Source organism: Sus scrofa, chromosome 2 (genome assembly GCF_000003025.6).
Source record: "Sus scrofa isolate TJ Tabasco breed Duroc chromosome 2, Sscrofa11.1, whole genome shotgun sequence".
NCBI classification, from domain to species: domain Eukaryota; kingdom Metazoa; phylum Chordata; class Mammalia; order Artiodactyla; family Suidae; genus Sus; species Sus scrofa.
Genome location: NC_010444.4, coordinates 59,461,505 through 59,486,207, shown reverse-complemented (window position 1 = coordinate 59,486,207; position 24,703 = coordinate 59,461,505). Strand labels below are relative to the sequence as shown.

Below are 24,703 nucleotides of genomic sequence, written 5' to 3'. Positions count from 1 at the left end.
AGTCACTCTTGGTGGTAGCATGTGACTCAGTTTCTCTGATGACTAAGGTTGGGTGCTATCAGTTTCCTCTTTCTTTCCAGTACAGTGGGGGAAAATGAAATCTCTCTCCACAGCCCCGGCTTCTAGCAAAACATGCTCTTTGTATCAGACACTTACTACATGTTTGAGTTCTAAAACTTGATTCTTGGTAAGATTTTTGTTCCATTCTCTTTTTCAACTTGGCTGAGGTCTCGCTCCCATAGCCAGCCCAGGCCGGATCTCAGATTTTCTGAATTCTACCTGAAGCTGCCAGAGACCAAAATAGCCACTGAGTGTGTGACCTCTGGTCTGAGCTTGCAAACAAGGCTCCCGGGCAGTTCAGAGAACACTGCCTTGCATATTCTTGGGCCAGAGGCAGACGGTCCTTGGTCAGCGTCCTGGCTAATCTGGGGCCAAGGCTGCTTGGAATGAGATTTTGGCGACCCAAGTCCAAGGTCCAGATCTGTTTCTAAGGACGTGGCCAGAAACTCAGCTTTATTTTTCTGGCTATTTTTGGAGGAACGATGGCCTCTGCTGAAAGTGAGTTGGGAACCTCCTGTGTGCCAGGCACACAGCTCTAACAAAGACATGCCCTTGCCCTGGAAGTCAGGGCAGGAAAATGGGAAATAATCAGAAAAGCAGTGCCTATTAAAGAATAATTTCTGAATGTAACCGCTGCTGTGAAGAAGATGAAACAAGGAAATGAGACGGACCTACTGGGGTGGTGGTGTGGTGGGGTGAGGAGGGTCACTAGGAGGAGGTGATGTTCCAGCTGAGCCCTGAAGGAGAAGCAGCTAGTTTTGCAGGTATCTGCAGGGCATGTTCCAGGCAGAGGGAACAGCAAGTGCAAAGGCCCTGAGGTGAGACTGTGTTAGGCTCCAGGACAACTGCTGGGGTTACAGCAGCTGTGTATTGGGGAGCTAAAGGGAGGGGAGGCCAAGGTTAAGGGGCCACATCAGCCTCCTTAGCAACATAGGACCCTACTCTGGGCACCACCCAACCGTGGGTGCGGGGTTTTCACTTTATTTCACTATCCCCTCGACCTCCTGGCTTGAACGCCGCTTCTGGGACCTCAGGAGGCTTTAGGTAAGTAGTCTTCGATACTACGGCTCAGTTTTCTCATCTGTAAAAGGGGCCAAATGATGGAGCTTTGCTCACAGGGGGGGTGGGGGCCAGCGATGTTCATAGCAGGCGCTCAGTGAACCCTTGCGGAATAAATGACCAGCTCATGCCTAGCGTCTGCCACAGCCTTCGGGATGAAGTGTCCCCATCTTACACATGGGGAAACTGAGGCTGCGAGCCAAGCGCTCCTAACGTGAAAGTTAAGGATGGGGCGCGCACGCTGCGTCTCGGGTCGGGGACGCGCACGCCTAGCCGCCCGGCTTGGGGCGGGGTCGAGGGCGGGGCCGGATTTAGGGGCGGGGCCGCGCGGGGTCCCGCGGCAGCGGCGGCGGCAGCGGCGGCGGCTGCGGACTGGTCAGCTTACCAGTCCCAGCAGGAGCGAGTCAGAGGTGCAGCCTGCGCCCGCCATGGAGCAGCCCAGGAAGGCGGTGGTGGTAACGGGTACGCGGGCAGTGTACCAATGGCGGTCGCAGCGGCAGCGGCCCCGGGGCAGGGGTTGGGTCGGGCGGCTTCAGAACCAGTTGGGCCGGGAGGAGCGCGGTGGCCCGGGCGGGGCAAGTGCTAGAAGTGTCCCAGGTTTGGAAGGTGTCATCATCCGCGGGAGCCCAGCTCAGTCCGCGCGACAGAGAAAGTGGAGAAAGGGGCGCCCCTGTGGTCCTACTGTCAGGGGCCGGGGCAAGGAAGGACGTGGGGGTCTTGGCAAGTGACCCACACGGAGCAGGCCCCTTTCGCGTCCTTCCTTACCCAGTTGGGGACAGTAACTCTCTGGGCACCTGTTTGTTCTGTCTGCCTGGCCAGCAGGCTGGACCGGGCTCCTCCCTGCCCCTCCCTAAGTCAGGTTTGTCACCACCCCCGGTTCCAGGGGACAAAGGCCGATTTGCGGGCAGGAAGTGCCCCGGTGACAAATGAATGTCTTGCCAGCCACTGCTCCCCGAGCCTTGCGCCAACGGAGGGCTGCTCCCCGGAGGCGGGGGCAGATGGAGTTCGGTGGACCTCGGTTGCCCGGCCACTCTCTCGGTTGCCCCAGGGACCGTCTTGGTCAAAATCTTTAATGCCCCGGTTGTTTGTGTGTCAGCCTGCTCCCACCCCCACCCCCACCCCTCGCTGTCACCAAGTCCGAGAAACTAACTCTTCCTTCTTGAGGAGACTCCGCCTTGGGTCCTCGTGGGCGTCAACTTCCGCCAGGCCTCTGGTGGGAGGGTGTCATTTTGACCCTCAGTCTGGAGGAGTCGGAGTGGGAAATCCAAGTTCAAACAGGTGTTTTGTCGCCCAGGGAGATTGGGGCTGGTCCTGGAATTCCCAGGAAGATAGAAGTCCCTTACCTGGCTAATAGGTGTGTCATATTGCCAGAGGGTCACTGTCCTCTGCAGCCCTCCTCTATCTGCTTACTTATTACTCTCCTGCTAACTCTGCAGGCAGCCACCAGACTGGGCATTTTTCTTGCATGAGCTCATTACATCGTCAGTGTCTCCATTTTGCAGAGGGGAAAACTGAGGCTCACAGAGGTCACCTTGTTTGTAAGTGGCTGAGCTGGGACTCATACTTGGTCTATGCAGGAGGAAGAAAGGGATGGAGAGGTTCTGACCCTACTTGGGGGTCCCCTCCAGGCAGAGGATCCTTCCCAGGGCCGTGATACCACTTGGGACATTCAACCCAGCTATGGTTCAATGATAGCCTCTCTTGGAGATGTTTATTTTTTAGGCAGTTTGTTGGGGTGGTTAGAAGAGGGAGGCCATGGGCTCTTATGGGTTCGGGTTTGAATCCCTGCTCTTTTGACTTCTTGCTGTGTGACCTTGGGAAGCTGGCTTCACCTCTCTGTGCCTCAGCCCCAGCTCCTGTGAAATGGGCCCAGGAAATACCCTTGCCTGAAAGGGGATGTCCAGTGAGGCTGAATGCCACAGTGCATGCAGAGCACTTAGCACCTCCTTTGGTAACTGCTTAGTTTGAAATGGGGCCTGGAGTTTGAGTGAGGAGGAGAGTGGCGGGATGATGTCTGGACAGCGTGCCTCCCTTAAGGGCCATTCCTCATCAGGTGATGTGTCATGGAGCACCTCTGGCCCTACAGTTCCAGACTTCAGGGAAGAGGCACAAATACAGTGATACAGTAATTATATTTGGGGGTCAAGGGTGGGGGAGTAAGTTGAGAAGGGAATAAGGCCAGCATTTTCTGGGGGAAAAGGAGGCCACTGGCCCCTTGCTGGGCATGAAGTTCAGGTGAAGGTGAGGACAAGAAAGGACTCATAGCTTCAGTTAAGAGCAGACAAGTATGTGTGGTGGAGGGCTCTGAAGGGCCACTGGGTGCACCCCAGAATCGGGAGCAGGCCCCCCACATTGTCCCAGGTAGCAGCTGCTCCTGATGTTCCCTGCTTCATCCTGCTGGATGAAGGCAGCAGCTTAGCCCTGGGCAGACCAGTAGGGGCCACTGGGTGGTGACATGCTGCTTTTATTATTTTTTTTCAGGGTTTGGCCCTTTTGGGGAACACACTGTGAACGCCAGCTGGATTGCAGTCCAGGTAACTGGATCCAGAGGGTAGGAATCAGGCTTGGGGCTGGGTTTCCCTGGAAATATTTGGCACCAAAGAAAGAAAGGAATCTACAAAGAAATCAATCTCCAGAAGAGTTCCCTTGTGACACAGTGGGTTGAGGATCTGGCATCGTGGCTGCAGCGGCTCAGGTCACTGCTGTAGCACAGATTGGATCCCTGGCCCCAGAACTTCTATGTGCCACTGGCTCAGCAACTCCCCCACCCCCCAAAAAAAGGAGTTCCCATCGTGGCACAGCAGAAATGAATCCGACTAGGAACCGTGAGGTTGCGGGTTCAATCCCTGGCCTTGCTCAGTGGGTTGGGGATCCAGCACTGCCGTGAGCTGTGGTGTAGGTCACAGATGTGGCTTGGATCTGGCGTTGCTGTGGCTATGGAGTAGGCTGGCAGTAACAGCTCCGATTAGACCCCTAGCCTGGGGAGCTCCATATGCCATGGGAAGTGGCCCTAAAAAGACCAAAAAAAAAGTCTCCTGTGATGCTTCCTGAGAGGTATTTAAGTCTGATGTACATTTCCCCTTAGATAGTTACCACTGTAGCTTGCATTTACTGAGTGCTTGCTCTGCTCCAGGCATTTTTTTTTTTTTGCTGTCCAGTGTGCCAAATTCTTCCAACAACTCTTAGGTGCAGTTATTCTTGTGCCTACTTTCCAGATGAGGAAACTGAGGCCCAGAGAGAGTTATGTCAGGACTTCCAGCTCAGAAAACAGAGTTTAGGGCAGCGGGACCAGGCAGGGGTATTGGGGTACGTATTAACCTTGTAAAGGCGGGTGCAGTGACCCTCAGCATTGCCTCCTGGCAGCTGGAGGAAGAGAAGGCTGCATTTTGGGCAGGGCGGGAGGGTCTTTCCCACTGTCCCAAGCCTCGCAGTTTCTTTGTCAGATGGGGCATTTGGAGGAACAGACTGGGGAACAATGGGCAGAGAGAAAGAGAGAAACCTTTTCTCCTTATATAAATCAGATCTGCAGAGACCGGAGCCAAACTCATGTTAATCCTAGCCCATTAGCTGCTTGATTTAAAGCATCCTCTGCTTTCCACTCCAGAGCCCTGAATTTGGAGAAAAATCCATGTTGAAACCTCAGGGTGTCAACTCCTAGTTGGGCCTCCCCACTTTTTTTTTTAAATTACCTCTGGTCCAGACCTCAAAATCTTGGCCACATTCCTCCCTCCTTTTTAAAAAAATATCACCCCACTTTGCTATCGGGACAGAAGGACAGGGTCCCCAGGACCTTGCAGATGGGAGCATGTCTGAGGCCCTGCTGGTCGCACCCGCTCCCTGGAGCCCCAGACAAAAAGGAAACAGCGTGTTTCTGAAGACGTGTGTGTCTGGCTTTGTGCGAGTTTCAGACAGGAGTCTTCACGGGGCTGAGTGGACACAAAGCCGTGTGTCTGAATTCCTGGGCCCCAGACACTATGATCTGCATCTAAATAGGAGAAAAATCAATTAAACAATCTTTGGAAATCCCTCCGAGCCTTGGGACTCGGATGGTGTAGGATGGCGGCTTTTCATCCTGCTGCTGGCGGGGCAATACTCCTTATATTTTAGTCGTCCATCTCTCCAGACCTCACCTCTAGAAGACTTTCAATTTTCCTCCTCAAGTTTATGAAACAAGAAGAGAAGATTCCCCACCAGTCCCTGGCTAAAAAGATACCAAGCTTCCCAGATCTGATTGTTTCCATTTAAGAAACAAAACGAAACTGGAGTTGTACACACATACCCTGAGTGCACATAGCTCTGTAGCTCCATGAAATTTTACACGTGTACTTCTGCAGCACCTGAGTCCAGATCATGATCTAGAACATTCCTAGCCCCTTCTCTGTTCTCCCCCGTTGCACAAGCTCCTCGAATCCTTTCCTTCCCCAGCTATTCCTGCTGTGCCCCACCCTCACCCCAGGTATAAACCTCTCTGCTGACTTTATCACCGCCAGAGTGCATTTTGCATGTTCTAGAACTTGGTGTCAGTGGAATTGCACTTGGGTGCCTTCTGCATGGGGTGACTCAGAGCTGCTGGTGGTGCTTTTCAGTCATGGTGGATAAAAGAGATTTGCTCATAGGAAGGGTGTAGCTGTTGCAAGGGTCAGATCCATCCCTCAAGATGATATATTTCGGGGAGTTCCCTTTGTGGCTCAGTGGTTAACGAACCCGACTAGAATCCATGAGGATGAAGGTTTGATCCCTGGCCTCACTCAGTGGATTAAGGATCTGGTGTTGCCATGAGCCATTGCTGTGGCTGTGGTGTAGGCTGACAGTTGTAGCTCCAATTCAACTCCTAGCTCGAGAATTTCCATGTGCCGCAGGTACAGCCCTAAAAAAGCAAAGGAAAAAAAAAAAAAAGCAAAGAAAAGAAAAAAGAAGAAGACGAAAACATGCTTTGGAGTGTTCTTGGTGAGATCCAGACATGAGTTGTGAGCAATATTTGATGTCTGTCACCTCAAGCCAAAGATGGATTTTTGGTTAGGCAGAGTGAGTGGCAGTTTCTCCTATTCCAACTGATTTTTCTGAAGCTCAAGTTGCCACCTGTGGAAGGAATTCCTTCTCCTCTCCCAGGGACCAGCTAACTTCCCTCTGTCTCTCCCCTCCTTCCTTCCTTTCTTTTTTCTTTTTACAGCCACATCTGGGGCATATGGAAGTTCCCAGGCCAGGGGTCTAATCAGAGCTGCAGCTGTCAGCCTCAACCATGCCAACACCAGATCCTTAATCCACTGAGCGAGGGCAGGCATTGAACCTGCATCCTCACAGAGACAGAGTTGGGTCCTTAATTCGATAAGCCACAATGGGAACTCCCCCCCCCCTTTTTTTTCTTTTTTGGTTTCACCCTTGGCATGTGGAATTTCCTGAGCCAGGGATCGAACCCATGCCATAGCAGCAGTCTGAGCTTCTGAGCTGCTGCAGTGACAATGCCTGATCCTTAACTTGCTACACCACAAGAGAACTCTGCTCCCCTCCTTTCTGTCTCTCTCTCTGTTTGTTTCTCCCTGCATGTCTCTCTTTCTCTGTGTCTGTCTCTCTCTGGGTCTCTGTCCCCTTCTCTCTCCATATCTCTCTCCCTTTCACTTTCTCTTGGCCTCTCTGTGGGTCTCTGTTTTTCCCTCCTCTCTCTCTCACAGTCTGTGTCTCTCTCCCCTTCTCTCTCCATCTCTGTCTTTCTCTGCCTCTTCTCTCTCTCCTTCTCCCTCGCCTGTCTCATTCTCTCTCTCTCTCTGTCTTGTCTTTCTCTCTCATCTGATCTTCTTTCTCTATTCCCTGGGTGAACTTGTGCCCCAGCAGAGAATGAACTGTTTTCCACATTTGGGCACATTCAGGAGGTGGGAGTTCTGGGGACAGAGGGGCAGCCCCCCCTTTCATCTTTCCCAGGATAGCGATGCCCTTTAGCACCTCACTCTGGACAGACTGTACTTTTTTCTGATCTCCCTGAAGGTCTTGGGTGGTGGTCGTGGGATGCTGGCTGCGGGTCTCTCTTGCCCTAGGAGGCTCAGGTGGGTGTCAAGGGCTGGGACCTCCTTGGCTTGGGACCGTCTGGAGCCTCTCCTGCCCAAGCAGGGCAAGGAGGAACCGGGTCACAGATCTTGGTGACATCACGGAACAATTACTGCCACAGTGAGTCTAGACAGACCTGCTAAGGATATTAACCAGGGAACAAAGGGGGTCTTTGTTGTGGGGTCAAGGGAATCAGTCAGACGCAGCCGCGCGGCGGGGTCTTGTCAGGTAGACGGGGTGTAGACAATGTGTTGTCTGGGGTGCACAAGCCCCGTTCCTTTCACGGTGTGTGCTTAGCGGCTGCGTTTGTTGCAAATTGTCGTGGGATTTGGGGTGCATTGCTACCCCCCCACCAAGGAGAACTCTCCAGGCCTTTTGGAGCAGAAAGTGTTCAAAGGCAAAGAATTTAGCTCAATTACGGGCCACACACTTTTCCTAACTTCAGATGAAGGTTGTAGATGCTCCCCCACTTTTGCCCCTGTTAGAATTGGGGAATAATCTGTATAAAGACATATACAGATCTTTGGTGCTCCCATCACTATGGTGAAAAGTATTTATGCCCATGTCACCAATACTCTGATCAAGATGGCTGAGGAGTTCCCTCTACAGGCCAGCAGCTGCAGCTTCGATTGGATCCCTAGCCCGGGAACTTCCATGTGCTGCATGTGTGGCTGTAAAAAGAAAAAAAGAAGAAAATTGATGTGGGTGAATCTCCCAACTAATGCTTGGTAAATGTCACCCAAGTGGAACTGACCCTTGAGTTGCGGCTGTGAGGGTGCTCAGCACGTAGCACCTGTTCTGCCGAGGGAAGGGAGAAGACCCATCATAGTGAGGGGCTACTGCCACCCTAAGCTGGGTGTCAAGCCTAGGACAGCAATCTCAGTTTGGGGACAACTCCCCAAGTGGAACTCTGAACAAATAAAGGTGATTATTTTTTATGACTGCATCCTCAGCATATGGAAGTTCCCAGGCCAGGGACTGAATCTGAGTCACATACCTGTGGCAGCGCTGGATCCTTTAACCCACTACACTGGGCCAGAAATCAAACTCTCGTCTCTGCAGTGACCCAAGCTGCTGCAGTTGGATTCTTAACCCACCATGCTGTAGGGGGAACGACAAAGGTGATCCTTTTAAGTCCTCATTTAACCTGGGAGATGGATTTTTGTTTGTTTGTTTGTTTTTTGTCTTTTTGCTATTTCTTGGGCTGCTCCTGCAGCATATGGAGGTTCCCAGGCTAGGGGTCTAATCGGAGCGGTAGCTGCCGGCCTATGCCAGAGCCACAGCAACGCGGGTCTGAGCCATGTCTGCAACCTACACCACAGTTCACAGCAATGCCAGATCCTTAACCCACTGAGCAAGGCCAGGGATTGAACCCGCAACCTCATGGTTCCTAGTCAGATTCGTTAACCACTGCGCCATGACGGGAACGCCTAAAAATTTTTTTTGACAGATTACAAGAATCATGCAAAGAAGTCTTTTCACACCCATATTCCCCAAATGTTAGCATTATATTACGTTTGCTCTTTCTTTATTGATAAATAGGTAGGTAGATCAACATATTTAAAAAATATTTTTCTTGGAGTTCCCATCATGGCTCAGTGGTTAACGAATCCGACTAGGAACCATAAGGTTGTGGGTTCAATCCCTGGCCTCGCTCAGTGGGTTAAGGATCCAGCGTTGCCGTGAGCTGTGGTGTAGGTCACAGACACGGTTCAGATCCCGTGTTGCTGTGGCTCTGGCAAAGACCGGAGGCTACAGCTCCGATTAGACCCCCTAGGCTGGGAACCTCCATATGCCGCAGGAGCGGCCCTAGAAAAGGCAAAAAGACCAAAAAAATAAATAAATAAATAAAAATAAAAAATAAAAAATATTTTTCTTGACTTTTAAGTCATTTTTTAAACTGTGGTAAAATACATAGGTCATAAAATTTACCATCTTGGAGTTCCCACTGTGCGCAGTGGGATTGGCAGTGTCTCTGCAGCACTGGGACGTAGCCTTGGCCCCAACACAGTGGCTGAAGGATATAGTGCTGCTGCAGATTCGGTGTAGGTTGCAACTGTGGCTCAGATCTGATCCCTGGCCTGGGAACTCCATATCCCGCAGGGCAGCCAAAATTTTTTTTACCATCTAATCACTATTAAGTGTGCAGTTCAGTGGCATTATGTACATCACATTGTTTTGCAACATTACCATCGTTCATTTCCAGAACTTTTTCATTTTCCCAAACTGAAACTCCGTCCCCATTAATCACTAGCTCCCTATTCTTCCTCATTCCTTAGCCCCTGGCACCCACCCTTCTACTATCTGTCTCTATGAATCTGACTACAATAAGGACCTCATATAAGTGGAACCGTATAGTTTTGCCCTTTTGTGTCTGGCTTATTTCACTTAGCATGATTTCAGGGTTCAGTCATGCCATAGCACATATTGCCTTCTTCCTTAAGGTTGATTAATATTCCATTGCATGTATATAGCACATTTTGCTTATCTAGTAATCAGTCAATGGATACTTGGGTTGCTTCTAAATTTTAGCTCTTGCGAATAATGTAGCTACGAGCATGGACACACAAATATCTCTTCAAGACCCTGCTTTCAGGAGTTCCCGTTGTGGCACAGCGGAAAAGAATCCGACTAGGAACCATGAGGTTGCAGGCTCGATCCCTGGCCTCACTCAGTGGGTTAAGGATCCATTATTGCCGTGAGCTGTGGTGTAGGTTTCAGATGCAGCTTGGATCCTGCACTGCTGTGGCTGTGGTGTAGACTGGGCACTACAGCTCCGATTAGACCCCTAGCCTGGGAACCTCCATATGCCGCAGATGTGGCCCTAAAAAGACAAAAAAAAAAAAAAAAAAAAAAGACCCTGCTTTCAGTTCTTGTGGTTATGCATGCTGAAATGGAATGGCTGCATCAAATGTTAATTCTATATTTAATATTTTGAGGAACTGTCATGCTCCATGTCATTTAAAGGTCAGTTGCAGACATGATACCCCTCTACCCCTAAGTAAGTCACTGTGCATTCCTGAAACACAGACTGTGCACAACGATCAAAATCAGACCCATTGAACATTGATACAATTCTTTTTTTTACGGCCATGTCTATGGCATATAAAAGTTCCCAGGCCAGGGCTCAAATCAGAGCTGCAGTTGCAGCCTACGCCACAGCCATAGCAACACTGAATCCAAGCTGCATCTGTGACCTGTGCTGCAGCTTGCAGCGATGTCGGATCCTTAACCCACTGAGTGAGGCCTGGGATCGAATCTGCATCCTTACAGAGACCACGCTGCATCCTTAACCTGCTGTACCACAATGGGAACTTCTGATACAATTCTATAATCTATAGCCCTTTATTCAGATATTGCCTATCATCCCATGAAAGTCCTTCACAGCAAAAGAAAATTCTAGGTTGTGCATAGTGTTTAGTTGTCCCATTTCTTTAATTCCCATAATCTGGAAAGTTCCTCAAGTCTTTGTGTCTCATGGCATGACATGTTTACTAAGAACTGCTCAGTCCTTTGGAGTGCCTCTCAGCATGATTTCTCTGGTGTTTCCTCACGACTAGACTGAGGCTGTGCGTTTGGGGCAGGAATCCCACAGAAGCGATGTTGTGTCCTTCTCCATTGTATGAGGAGGCACTGGATATATCAATATATATATTGATGTGTCTCATTACTGGTATCATTGACCTTGATCACTTACTAATGATGAGGTCTGGTGGATTTCTTCTCTGCAAAGTACAATTTTGCCCTTTTTGATTAGAACTTATCCTGTGGGAGTTCTCATCGAGGCGCATTGGTTAACGAATCCGACTAGGAACCATGAGGTTGTGGGTTCAATCCCTGGCCTTGCTCAGTGGGTTAATGATCCGGAGTGGCCGTGAGCTGTGGTGTAGGTCACAGATGTGACTTGGATCCCGCGTTGCTGTGGCTCTGGCGTAGGCTGGTGGCTCTAGCTCCGATTGGACCCCTAGCCTGGGAACCTCCATATGTCTTGGGAGCAGCCCTAGAAAAGGTAAAAAGACAAAAAATAAAATTAAATTAAATTAAGCATATCTTATGGTTTGCCAGATGCTCCACTTCTCTGTTCTCGTTGCTGAGTGTCTGTATGTGGCCTCATAGAGATGACTGTTCCCTGCTGTAGGGGGTCTCTCTCCCCTTCCTCCCTTCCCCACTGCAGCTTCACTAACCTATCTCCTAGCCTTGTGCACACCCTGCAGAGCCTGATACCAGCACAGGATCGTGGCATGGATTTCCCATCAGCCATTACCAACCAAAATTTGCATATATTCTTTTCTTGGAAATATATTCTTTTTTCATTGATATTTTTTTATGGCCACACCCACGGCATATGGAAGTTCCTGGGACAGGGATTGAATCCAAGCTGCAGTTGTGACCTATGACACAGGTGTTGCAATCTGGATCCTTTAACCCACTATGCTAGTCAGGGGTGGAACCTGTACCTCCACAGTGACTTGAGCCACTGCAGTTGGATTCTTAACCCACTGTGCCACAGTGGAAACTCCACTATTAACATTCTTTACTAAATATGTTACTACAATTTTATGTAAGTTTTTTCCTTTAGTCATTTCCACAAACCGAATAACCTACTTATAAATTGGACTGTGCTTATAATTATCTTTAAGATGCAATAAATCTCTTAATCCAAGCCAAAAAAAGAGTATCCCTTAGAGAGATACTTTGAGGCATTCCCATTGTGGTGCAGTGGAAATGAATCTGACTGGTATCCAAGAGGATGCGGGTTTGATCCCTGGCTTCACTCAGTGGGTTGGGGATCTGACGTTGCCATGAACTGTGGTGTAGGTCACAGATGAGGCTCAGATCTGCCACTGCTGTGGCTGTGGTGTAGGCCGGCAGCTGTAGCTCTGATTTGACCCCTAGCCTAGAAACTTCCATATGCCGTGGGTATGGCCCTAAAAAGCCAAAAAAAAAAAATTTTTTTTTTTGAGACCATATTAGCATCCCCTGGTGAGTCTGGCTTGAATCAGTTATGATTTTAGTATGATGGTGGCCAAAGTGTCTTTTTCTTTTTTTTTCCAAGTTAAGATAATTTATCTTTATTAGCACAATTCTCAGAGGCAGATAATTCTGTCAGCTTTGTATGTGTGTGTTTCAAGCTTTTTTTTTTTTTAATGATTTTTTTTTTTTTTTTGGTCTTTTTGCCATTTCTTGGGCCACTTCCGTGGCATATGGAGGTTCCAGACTAGAGGTCAAATCGGAGCTGTAGCCGCTGGCCTACGCCAGAGCCACAGCAACTCGGGATCCGAGCTGCGTCTGCAACCTACACCACAGCTCACGGCAACAATGGATCCTCAACCCACTGAGCAAGGGCAGGGACCGAACCTGCAACCTCATGGTTCCTAGTCAGATTTGTTAACCACTGAGCCATGACGGGAACTCCTAATGATTTTTATTTTTTCCATCATGGCTGGTTTATAGTGTTCTGTCAATTTTCTACTGTACAGCAAGGTGACCCAGTCACACATACATATGTACATTTTTTTCTCACATTATCATGCTCCATTATAAGTGACTAGATATAGTTTCCAGTGCTATACAGCAGGAATTCATTGCTTATCCATTTCCAAAGCAATAGTTTGCATCTATTAACCCCAAATTCCCAGTCCATTCCACTCCCTCCCCCTCCCCCTTGGCAACCACAAATCTGTTCTCCAAGTCCATGGTTTTCTTTTCTATGGAAAGGCTCATTTGTGCCATATAATAGATTCCAGCTATAAGTGATATCATATGGTATTTGTCTTTCTCTTTCTGACTTAACTTCACTTAGTATGAGAGTCTCTAGTTCCATCCATGTTGCTGTGAATGGCATTAGTTTGTTCTTGTTTATCAAGTAGTATTCCATTGTGTATATATGCCACATCTTAATCCATTTATCTGTTGATGGACATTTAGGTTGTTTCCATGTTTTGGCTATTGTGAATTGTGCTGCAATGAACATACAGGTGGATATATCTTTTTTTTTTTTGTCTTTTGTCTTTTCGTTGTTGTTGTTGCTATTTCTTGGGCCGCGCCCGCGGCATATGGAGGTTCCCAGGCTAGGGGTTGAATCGGAGCTGTAGCCACCGGCCTACGCCAGAGCCACAGCAACGCGGGATCCAAGCCGCGTCTGCAACCTACACCACAGCTCACGGCAACGCTGGATCATTAACCCACTGAGCAAGGGCAGGGACCGAACCCGCAACCTCATGGTTCCTAGTCGGATTCGTTAACCACTGCGCCACGAGGGGAACTCCTTTTTTTTTTTTTTTTTCCCACTGTACAGCAAGGGGGTCATGTTATCCTTACATGTATACATTACAATTACATTTTTTTCCCCACCCTTTGTTCTGTTGCAACATGAGTATCTAGACAAAGTTCTCAAAGCTATTCAGCAGGATCTCCTTGTAAATGTATTCTAAGTTGTGTCTGATAACCCCAAGCTCCCAATCCCTCCCACTCCCTCCCTCTCCCATGAGGCAGCCACAAGTCTATTTTCCAAGTCCATGATTTTCTTTTCTGTGGAGATGGTCATTTGTGCTGGATATTAGATTCCAGTTATAAGTGATATCATATGGTATTTATCTTTGTCTTTCTGGCTTATTTCACTCAGTATGAGATTCTCTAGTTCCATCCATGTTGCTGCAAATGGCATTATGTCATTCTTTTTTATGGCTGAGTAGTATTCCATTGTGTATATATACCACATCTTCTGAATCCAATCATCTGTTGATGGACCTTCGGGTTGTTTCCATGTCCTGGCTATTGTGAATAGTGCTGCAATGAACATGCGGGTGCATGTGTCTCTTTTAAGTAGAGTTTTGTCCGGATAGATGCCCAAGAGTGGGATTGTGGGGTCATATGGAAGGTCTATGTATAGATTTCTAAGGTATCTCCAAACTGTTCTCCATAGTGGCTGTACAAGTTTACATTCCCACCAACAGTGCAGGAGGGTTCCCTTTTCTCCACACCCCCTCCAGCACTTGTTATTTGTGGATTTATTAATGATGGCCATTCTGACTGGTGTGAGGTGGTATCTCATGGTAGTTTTGTTTTGCATTTCTCTTATAATCAGCGATGTTGAGCATTTTTTTGTGTGTTTGCTGGTCATCTGTATATCTTCTTTGGAGAAATGTCTGTTCAGGTCTTTTGCCCATTTTTCCATTGATTGATTGGCTTTTTTGCTGTTGGGTTGGATATATCTTTTTTAAGTATAGTTTTGTCCAGATGTATGCCCAAGAGTGGGATTGCTGGGTCATATGATTGTTCTATGTTTAGTTTTCTGAGGTACCTCCATACTGTTTACCATAGTGGTTGTACTAATTTACATTCCCACTAACAGTACAGGAGGGTTCCCTTTTCTCCACACCCTCTCCAGCATTTGTTATTGGTAGACTTATTAATGATGGCTATTCTGACTGGTGTGAGGTGGTACCTCACGGTAGTTTTGATTTTCATTTCTCTAATAATTAGTGATGTCGAGCATAAAGGGTGGTTTTCTAATTCCATCTTTCCTTTGGTACTTTTTAATGGCCTTCTACTGTAACTTTATTTGTATCTGTGTGGAATCATGGGTACTTACTGTCTTCAGTAGATGATAATCTCTTACTGTCTTAATTTTAATGCTCGCATCTCCCAGATTTGGCCGGTGATGGCCCCTTCAGTTGGTTCCTGTGTCTTTTTTCAATGTCGCCATCATTCTTGAGCACTTTCTTCCTTTTTGGTTCCAGGCTCACTTTTTGGAAATACACTTTTTTATTTTTATTTTTTTTGCCTTTTTCTAGGGCCACATTTGCAGCACATGGAGGTTCCCAGACTAGGGGTCCAATCGGAGCTGTGGCTGCCAGATCTGAGCTGCATAGCAATGCCAGATCTGAGCTGCATCTTCGACCTACGCCACAGCTCACAGCAATGCCGGATCCTTAACCCACTGATAGAGGCCAGGGATCGAACCCTCGACCTCATGGTTCCTGGTCGGATTCGTTAATCACTGAGCCTCATCGGGAACTCCGGAAATACACTTTTAATTTCAGAATAATTTCAGACTTACAGAGGAATTGCAAAGATAATACAAGGAGTTTCCACATACCCCTTGCTTTCTGCTAGTGTTAACATCTTATATAATGACTACATTTCTCAAAATAAAGAAGCCAGCATTGGTCCATTACTGTTCACTAAACTCTACTCTTTATTCAAGTTTCATGAGTTTTCCTACTAATGTCCATTTTCTGTTCTAGCAGCCTGTCCAGGACCCTACATTGCATTTATCAGGGCATCTTTTTTTTTTTTTTTTTCTGATTGCTACTTTAACATTTGATGTCAGATGCTTTGGGTTTTTTTTAATTGAGATATAATTTTATTGAGATATACTCATGTACCATAATTTTTTTTTTTTTTTTTTTTTTTTGTGTGTGTGTTTTGGGGCCGCACCCATGGCATATGGAGTTCCCAGGCTAGGGGTCAAATTGGAGTTGCAGCTGCTGGCCTACACCATAGCCACAGCAACATGGGATCCAAGCCATGTCTGCTACCCACACCACAACTCACAGCAACACCAGATCCTTAACCCACTGAGCGAGGCCAGGGATTGAACCTGCATCCTCATGGATGATAGTCGGGTTCATTACTGCTGAGCCAGGATGGGAACTCCAAAATTTACCTTTTTAAAATGTGTAATTTAATGGTTTATAGTATATTCACAAAGTTGTACAACCATCACCTCTACCTTAATCAAGAACATTTTCATCACCCCAAAAGAAACCCCATACCCATTAGCTATCACTCCTATTCCTCCTTTCCCTCGGTCCCTGGCAATCACTAATTTACCTTCTGTCTGTATAGATTTACCTGTTCTGGACAATTCATATAAATGGAATCATACAGGGAGTTCCCATCGTGGCTCAGTGGTTAACGAATCCGACTAGGAACCATGAGGTTTCGGGTTCGGGTTCGGTCCCTGCCCTTGCTCAGTGGGTTAACGATCCAGCGTTGCCGTGAGCTGTGGTGTAGGTTGCAGACGTGGCTTGGATCCCGCATTGCTGTGGCTGTGGCGTAGGCCGGTGGCTACAGCTCCAATTCGACCCCTAGCCTGAGAACCTCCATATGCCGTGGCAGCAGCCCAAGAAATAGCAAAAAAACAAACAAAAAAGAATGGAATCATACAAGAGGTAGTGTTTCGTGTCTGCCTTCTTTCACCCAGTATAATATTTTCAAAGTCCATTCATGTTGTAGCATGGATCAATACTTCACTCCTTTTCATGGTTGAGTAATATTCCTTTGTATGGATAAATCACATTTTGTTTATTTGTTCACCCATTGATGGGCATTTGGGTTATTTCCCCCTTTTGGTTATTATGAATAATTCTGCTGTGGACATTCACATACAAGTTTTTGCGTGGATGTAGGTTTTCATTTCTCATATATATACGCATACACACTTAGGAGGGGAATTGCTGGGTCATATGGTAACTCTGGGTTCACTTTTGTACTTTCCCTACCTCATCCCTGGAATGAGCAACTTCTCCAAGATGTTTTATTCTTTTAGCAGATAATAATATTTGGCAGAAAATATTTAAAACTGGAAGCTGGGAGAATAATATTTAAAACTGGAAGAGAGTTTTAGCAGAGAATACTATTTAAAACTGGAAGCTGAGAGCTGGGTGTGCTCATTGCTACTAGAGTTTACTGCTTCTGAGCTCTGTCAGTGGACAGAGCTGGAAAATAGAGGTGTGTACATTCACACCCACTGCCTTACACATTTCTATATCAAAACTCTGGAGTTTGCACAGATGCCTCCAATTCTGATCCAGTGCCACAGACTTGTGACTCCTTCCTCTGACAGTGTCAGGCTCCTCCCCACCATGATCTCCAGTGTGTTCACTTCTTTTTGATCAATCCTAGAATAAACAGAAAGGAATTTCAGAATTGCTAACTCATGCTTCCCCCAAAAGAAAGCCTGCTCATTCGAATTTAGTATTTGCTTACAGTTCTTTTTGTCTTTAGCCAGAGGACAGAGTCCAAACACTGTGTTCAAACAATTACTTGAGTAATGTCTGTGTGTGTGTGTGTGTGTGTGTGTTTTAAAATAAAAATTGCAAGGAGTTCCCGTCGTGGCGCAGTGGTTAACGAATCCGACTAGGAACCATGAGGTTGCGGGTTCGGTCCCTGCCCTTGCTCAGTGGGTTAACGATCCGGCGTTGCCGTAAGCTGTGGTGTAGGTTGCAGACGCGGCTCGGATCCCGCGTTGCTGTGGTTCTGGTGTAGGCCGGTGGCTACAGCTCCCATTGGACCCCTAGCCTGGGAACCTCCATATGCTGTGGGAGCGGCCCAAGAAATAGCAACAACAACAACAAAAACAAAAAGACAAAAAAAATTAAAATAAAATAAAATAAAAATTGCAATGTTTATTTCAGGTTCTCTCTTAGTTTGTTTTTTTTTTTTTTTTCTTTTTTGCCACAACTGTAGCATGTGAAAGTTCCCAGACCAGGGATTTATTTATTTATTTATTTATTTATTTGTCTTTTGTCCTTTTAGGGCCACACAGTGGCATATGGAGGTTCCCAGGCCAGGGGTCTAATCCGAGCTGTAGCTGCCGGCCTACACCACAGCCACAACGTCAGATGCGAGCCCTGTCTGCGACCTATACCACAGCTCATGGCAATGCCGGATCCTTAACCCATGAGCAATGCCAGGGATTGAACCCGCAACCTCATGGTTCCTAGTTGGATTCGTTTCCACTGTGCCACAAATGGGAACTCCCTAGGCCAGGGGTTGACCTGGCCAGCAGCAGTGACCTGAGCTGCTGCAGTGACAATGCCAGATCCTTAACCTACTGGCCCACAGGGTATCTCCATCCTTTATAGTTTATTACATGATATTAGGACTTTGTTGTTTATCAACTGGAGTTAGTGGATTTGTGTGTGCGTGTGTGCGTGTGTGTGTGTGTGTGTGTGTGTGTGTGTTTTCTAGGGCCTCACCTGAGGCATATGGAGGTTCCCAGGTGAGGGGTCGAATCGGAGCTGTAACTGCCAGCCTACACCACAGCTACAGCAACGCAGGATCCAACCTGTGTCTGCGATGTTCACCACAGCTCACGGCAACGCCGGATCCTTAACTCACTGAGCGAGGCCAGGAATCAAACCCACAACCTCATGGTTCCTAGTTGGATTCGTTAACCACTGAGCCACGACGGGAACTCCAGATTTTTTTAAATTTGAGTTAGTTTTAAAAGGAATAAAAACTATTTTTGGTAGAAGAGAGAAGTGCTATAAACTATTTTTGAAATAGTTCATACATGAAAAATATATACACACTATATAGTGCAAACATGAGATTATAGTGGCTGAGTATTTAATATAATGTGTTTTAGAAAAAGCGTATATGAGCAGCACATCAAGTCCTGTAACTTCTTGGATATTGTCAATTAGGGATGAAGCTAAATTTATTTAAGGGAAAAAAATTAAGTGAATGAGTTTGAGGCAAACATTAAATAAGTATTAGCTCCATTGGGGAAACAGCTGAAATGGTGGGCTATCCAGCATGAGGCTTTGGGAAAGGTGTTCTGTGCCTCTAAGCTCATGACTCTCCAGAAAACTCACATTTCTTGAAATTGAAAAGTTTGTGCATCCCCATCTTCCCTACATGGTCAAGATCCTGATAAAAAGACAGGATTGGGAGTTCCCTTTGTGGCTCAGTGGTTAATGAAACTGACTACGATCCATGAGGATGAGGGTTCCATCCCTGGCCTTGCTCAGTGGGTTAAGGATCTGGTGTTGCCGAGAGCTGTGGTGTAGGTCACAGACGTGGCTCGGATCTGGCATTGCTGTGGCTGTGGCATAGGCCAGTAGCTACAGCTCTGATTAGACCCCTAGCCTGGGAACCTCCATATGCCATGGCTACAGCCCTAGAAAGACAAAAAAAAAAAAAAAAAAAAAAAAGAGAGAGGGAGTTAATCGTTTAAGGGAAGTGAGTTAGGAGGACTACAGATTTCTTGCCTGTGTACATCCGGGTCCTTCCACCTGGCCAGGCTGTTGAGAGTTTGAAGTTCCTGTGAATTGTGTGAAGATGACATTGAAGTGGGCATTTATTCTGTAGATTTCAAATTTTTCCATTGAGTTTGAGAGAAAAGCAGGAAGGAACTCCAGAAAGTTCTAGAGGATTTAAAATTGGAACTCGAGGAGTTCCCGTCGTGGCGCAGTGGTTAACGAATCCAACTAGGAACCATGAGGTTGCGGATTCCATCCCTGGCTCAGTGGGTTAAGGATCCGGCGTTGCCGTGAGCTGTGGTGTAGGTTGCAGACGGGGCTCAGATCCCACGTTGCTGTGGCTCTGGCGTAGGCCGGCGGCTACAGCTCCAATTAGACCCCTAGCCTGGGAACCTCCATATGCCCAAGAAATGGCAAAAAGACAATATAATAAAAGTAAAGTGAAATAAAATAAAATAAAATAAAATAGGAACTTGATGCTTCCCAGCTTTCAGCCCATGAAGTACAGCTGGCAAAGAGCCAAACTCTCCTCTCCAATGGGGAGAGTTTGGTGTGCAGGGAACAGCTTGGGCTGCAGGGAATAATATGTGCTTAGATCCCAGACTCGGGGCAGAGGCTCAAGGGAAGCTGTTTGTCATCCTGTTAACAGGCTCCTCGGAGCCCCTGGTGTCAGCAAAATAAGAGATGTCTTTGGTGTCTGTGTTCAGGGAACCATCCATAGGTAAGGCGATGGATACAGACTGTAGCTTTCAGCTTTCTCTTTTTCAAATTGTGATAAAATACACATCACATACAATTTACCATTTTAACCATTTGTAAGGTTATAGCCAGTGGCATTAAGTACTTTACTGCTGTGCAACCAACACTATCATCCAACTCTGGGACTTTTTCATCTTCCCAGACTGAAACTCTCTTCCTATTAAATACTAACTCCCCATTCTCCCTTCTCCCCAGTCCCTGGCACCTTCCCCCGCCCCCCATTTTCTGTCTCTGAATCTGACTGCTTCAGGGACCTCGTGTAACTGAAATTGTGCAGTTTTTGTCCTTTTGCATCTGGCTTTTTTTTAAATTTAATTTATTATTATTATTATTATTATTGCTTTTTAGGGCTGCACCAACTGCATATGGAGGTTCCCAGGCTAGGGTTCAAATTGGAGCTACAGCTGCCAGCCTACACTACAGCCACAGCAACTCGAGATCCGAGCTGCATCTTTGACCTATACCACAGTTCACGGGAACACCAGATTCTTAACCCATTGAGCGAGGCCAGGGATTGAACCCACCTCATGGATCCTAGTCAGATTCATTTCCGCTGTGCCATGATGGGAACTCTGCCTGTCTCATTTCTGAATCCTCAGACCCTTTGAAAAACGGGCCCTCTGATTCCCATCACACAGTCTAGGAAATTGAGACTTTGATGACAAGGGAGCATGAATAAAAGTATTAATGATCAAGAAAAATGATTTGGGAGTTCCCGTCATGGCGCAGTGGTTAACGAATCTGACTAGGAACCATGAGGTTGCAGGTTCAGTGCCTGCCCTTGCTCAGTGGGTTAACGATCCGGCGTTGCCGTGAGCTGTGGTATAGGTTGCAGACGCGGCTCAGATCCCGAGTTGCTGTGGCTCTGGCGTAGGCCGGTGGCTGCGGCTCCAATTAGACCCCTAGCCTGGGAACCTCCATATGCCACAGGGGCGGCCCAAGAAATAGCAAAAAGACAAAAAAAAAAAAAAAAAGATCCAACCCCCTTGTCCCCCAACCATCTGCCCAGCAATGTCTGCATCTCACCATGCACTAAGTTTGGGTAGTGGGTTTGCACTCTGACCTCCTTGGTACAGCTCTGGGATTTCTGGGGCCGAGGTAGTCTCTAGTCTCACACATCACTGGGCTTGGCAAGAGGGTTGGGGTCCCAGTTCCTTATGTTGGCTTTTTTTTTTTTTTTCCCATGTCTTTTGTCTTTTTAGGGCCACACCCACGGCATATGGAAGTTCCCAGGCTAGGGGTTGAATCAGAGCTACAGCTGCCGGCCTACACCACAGCTGAAGCAACGCTGGATCCAAGCCGCGTCTGTGACCTACACCACAGCTCATGGCAACGCTGGATCCTAACCCACTGAGTGAGGCCAGGGATCAAACCTGAAACTTCATGGTTCCTAGTCAGATTAGTTTCTGCTGCGCTATGACGGGAACTCCCTGATGTTGGCTTTTGAGACACCCCCACACACCCTTGCCACACACCCCTACTCTACAGATGTTCTTGTCTTCTGGTGACCTTGACACACCCTCTTTGGGGAACGATGTGGAATTATCTGTTGGTGAGGAGGGATGTGCCTTTCCAGGCATCAGATACTCTTCAGAGCAACTGCAGTGGATAGGGTGTGGGGTTGGGACAGCATAAATAGCAAGGTCAAGATGACCAGATAAAGAAATCCTGAAGTTACTGCAGAAGATGCAAAAACACCTTTGGTGACTTCATCAAAGTCAGATGCAAAAAATGCTTCGCTTGGGACCCTATTGCAGAACGCTGTAATATCCATCAGTGGTAGCGTTCCCAAACTTCTTCATGAGATCTGAGAATAATGTGAAACAGCCCGACGATAATCATTATTTGGAGTAGGGAGTTCTTGCTGTGGCACAGTGGGTTAAGAATCCGACTGCAGGAGTTCCTGTCGTGACTCAGTGGTTAACGAATCCGACCAGGAACCATGAGGTTGCGGGTTTGATCCCTGGCCTTGCTCAGTGGGTTAACGATCCGGCATTGCTGTGAGCTGTGGTGTAGGTCGCAGATGTGACTCGGATCCTGTGTTGCTGTGGCTCTGGCGTAGGCCAGCAGCTGTAGCTCTGATTGGACCCCTAGCCTGGGAACCTCCATATGCCTTGGGAGCGGCCTCAGAAAAGGCAAAAAAGACAAAAAAAAAAAGAATCCGACTGCAGCAGCTGGAGTTGCTGTAGAGGTGAGGGTTCATTCCCCAGCCCAGCACAGTGGATTAAAGGATCCAGCACTGCCACAGCTGCAGCGTGGGTCACAGCTGTGGCTTAGATTCGATCCCTGGCCCAGGAACTTCCATGTACCGTGGTTGTGGCCATAAAAAAAGAAAATCATTATTTGGAATATTAATTTTACCATGAAGAATGCCTAGTTTTGTTTTGCTTTTTTTTTTTTTTCCCTTTTTTTTGGCCGCCCCTGCGGCATATGGAAGTTCCCAGGCCAGGAATCAGATCTGAGCTGAAGTTGTGACTTATGCCTCAGCTGTAGCCATGCCAGATCCTCAACCCACTGAGCCGGGCTGGGGATCAAACCTGCGTCCCAGTGTTCCAGAGACCCCGGTCCTGTTATGCCACAGCAGAAACTCCCAAGAATGCCCAGTTTTTCATATTGAGTTGAAATCTTCATCCGCAGATGTCTCTGCCTGCCTCTGGGTGCCAGGATCATCATTCCTCTAAGAAAGTTGGTTCTGGGTCTGCTGTGTGCTGGGCCTTGGGTCATCTGGGGGAAAGAGGCCAGTTATGGGCTCTATCACATGGAGAATCTGAGGAAAGCATCAGTGTTTCCCCAGAGGAGTGTGCATAGGGAGATCCATAATACCCCCCTTTTTTGCAATTATACATACATATACATGTATATTCTTTTTCATACTCTTTTGCAATATAGATTATTATAAGATACTGACTGTACTTCCCTGTGCTCTCTAGCAGGTCCTTGTTGTGTATCTATTTTATATATAGTAGTGTGTATCTGTTCAGCTCTTAAGTTATCCCTCCCCTTCTTTCCCCTTTGTCAACCATAGTTTGTTTGTTTGTTTTTTGTCTTTTTTGTTGTTGTTGTTGTGGTTGCTATTTCTTGGGCTGCTCCCGCGGCATATGGAGGTTCCCAGGCTAGGGGTTGAATCGGAGCTGTAGCCACCGGCCTACGCCAGAGCCACAGCAACGCGGGATCCAAGCTGCGTCTGCAACCTACACCACAGCTCACGGCAACACCGGATCGTTAACCCATTGAGCAAGGGCAGGGATCGAACCCGCAACCTCATGGTTCCTAGTCGGATTCGTTAACCACTGCGCCACGACGGGAACTCCCATAGTTTGTTTTCTACGTTTGCGGGTCTATTTCTGTTTTGTAAATAAGTTCAACGATATAATTTTTTTAGATTCCAGATTTGAGTGATATCATACGATATTTGTTTTTCTCTGTCTGACTGACTTCACTTAGAATGATAATCTCTATGTCCATCCATGTTGCTGCATGGCTTTCTTTCCTTTTTTTTTTTTTTCTTGGTTGATCCTGTGGCACATGACACTTCCTGGGCCAGGGATCAAACCCACACCATAGCAGTTGCCCAAGTTGCTGCAGTGATAGTACCAGCTCCTTGACCTGCCGTGCCACAAGAGAACTCCAATTTTAATCAATTTTGATGGCTGAGTAATATTCCATTGTGTATAAATGTAATACACCACGTTTTTTTCATCCATTCATCTGTCCATGGACATTTAAGTTGCTGCCATGTCTTGAATATTGTGAGTAGTGCTGCTATGAACATTGGTGTCATCATAGCCCAATTCATGATGTTCTTAAACCCCTTCATTCCTGGGATTGTTAGAGGATCCCTAAGGAGTTGGGACCATCTGTAAATGTATGTTGAGACCTTGCTATCTGCCATACACCACATCTATAATTCAAAACAGGTATAACAAAGGGAGAGCGTAATAACGAACAACAAAAATAATAGTACAGATCGGAGCCGCATCTGTAACCTCCGCCACAGCTTGTGGCAACAGCAGATCCTTAACCTACTGAGTGAGGCCAGGAATAAAATCCTCATGGATACCAGCCAGGTTCTCAACCCACTAAGCCACAAGAGGGACTCCATTCCTTCAATTCTTATAACTACCTTGTGAAGTAAATACATTAATATCTCCATTTTACAGATAAGGAAACTGAGGCTCAGAGAGGCTAAGTGACTTGCCCAAGGTCACACAGGCAGGGCTTAAACCCAGGAGCCTAGCTCAAGTAATGTTGGCTTCCATATGCACAGTATAAGCTGTTCCGAGCATTGCTTGGAACTCATAATGTGAATTCATTCCTTCAGTTCTTTTTTTTTTTTTTTCTTTTTTAGGGCTGGACCCACAGGATATGGAAGTTCCCAGGCTAGGGGTTGAATCAAAGCTGAAGCTGCCGGCCTGCACCGCAACCACTGTCACGCCAGATCCGAGCTACGTCTTTAACCTCCACCACAGCTTGTGGCAATGCCGGGTCCTTAACCCACTGAGTGAGGCCAGGGACTAAATCCCATCCTCATGGATACTTGTCAGTTTCTTAACCCCCTGAACCATCACAGAAAGCCCATTCCTTCCATTTGTAACTACCTTGTGAATTACATTATGAAGTACATTACCTTGTGAAGTACGTTATTATCTCCATTTTACAGATAAAGAAACTGAGGCTCAGAGAGGCTAAGTGACTCGCCCAAGTCACACAGGCAGGGTTTAAACCCAGGAGCATAGCTCCAGAGGCCTCAGTGTGATGCTGCTGTCCGTGGAGATGCTGAGAGCATGGGT

General features: G+C 47.2%; 1 protein-coding gene across 4 annotated transcripts in view; it reads left to right on the top strand.

Annotated features, from left to right (window-relative positions):
* Positions 399–24,703, top strand: part of PGPEP1 (pyroglutamyl-peptidase I) — a 37,700-nt gene continuing 13,395 nt past the window's right edge. Inside the window, exons 1-3 of one of the 4 annotated variants that reach the window (XM_021083522.1) lie at positions 1,434–1,581; positions 2,556–2,657; positions 3,601–3,653. In XM_021083522.1, coding sequence (XP_020939181.1) covers positions 1,548–1,581; positions 2,556–2,657; positions 3,601–3,653 — 189 coding nt within the window. In that variant the 5' untranslated portion in view covers positions 1,434–1,547. Of the gene's footprint in view, positions 559–1,428; positions 1,582–2,555; positions 2,658–3,600; positions 3,654–24,703 lie in introns of those variants that run through there. The other 3 variants (XM_021083524.1, XM_021083523.1, XM_021083525.1) reach the window with 3 other exon arrangements.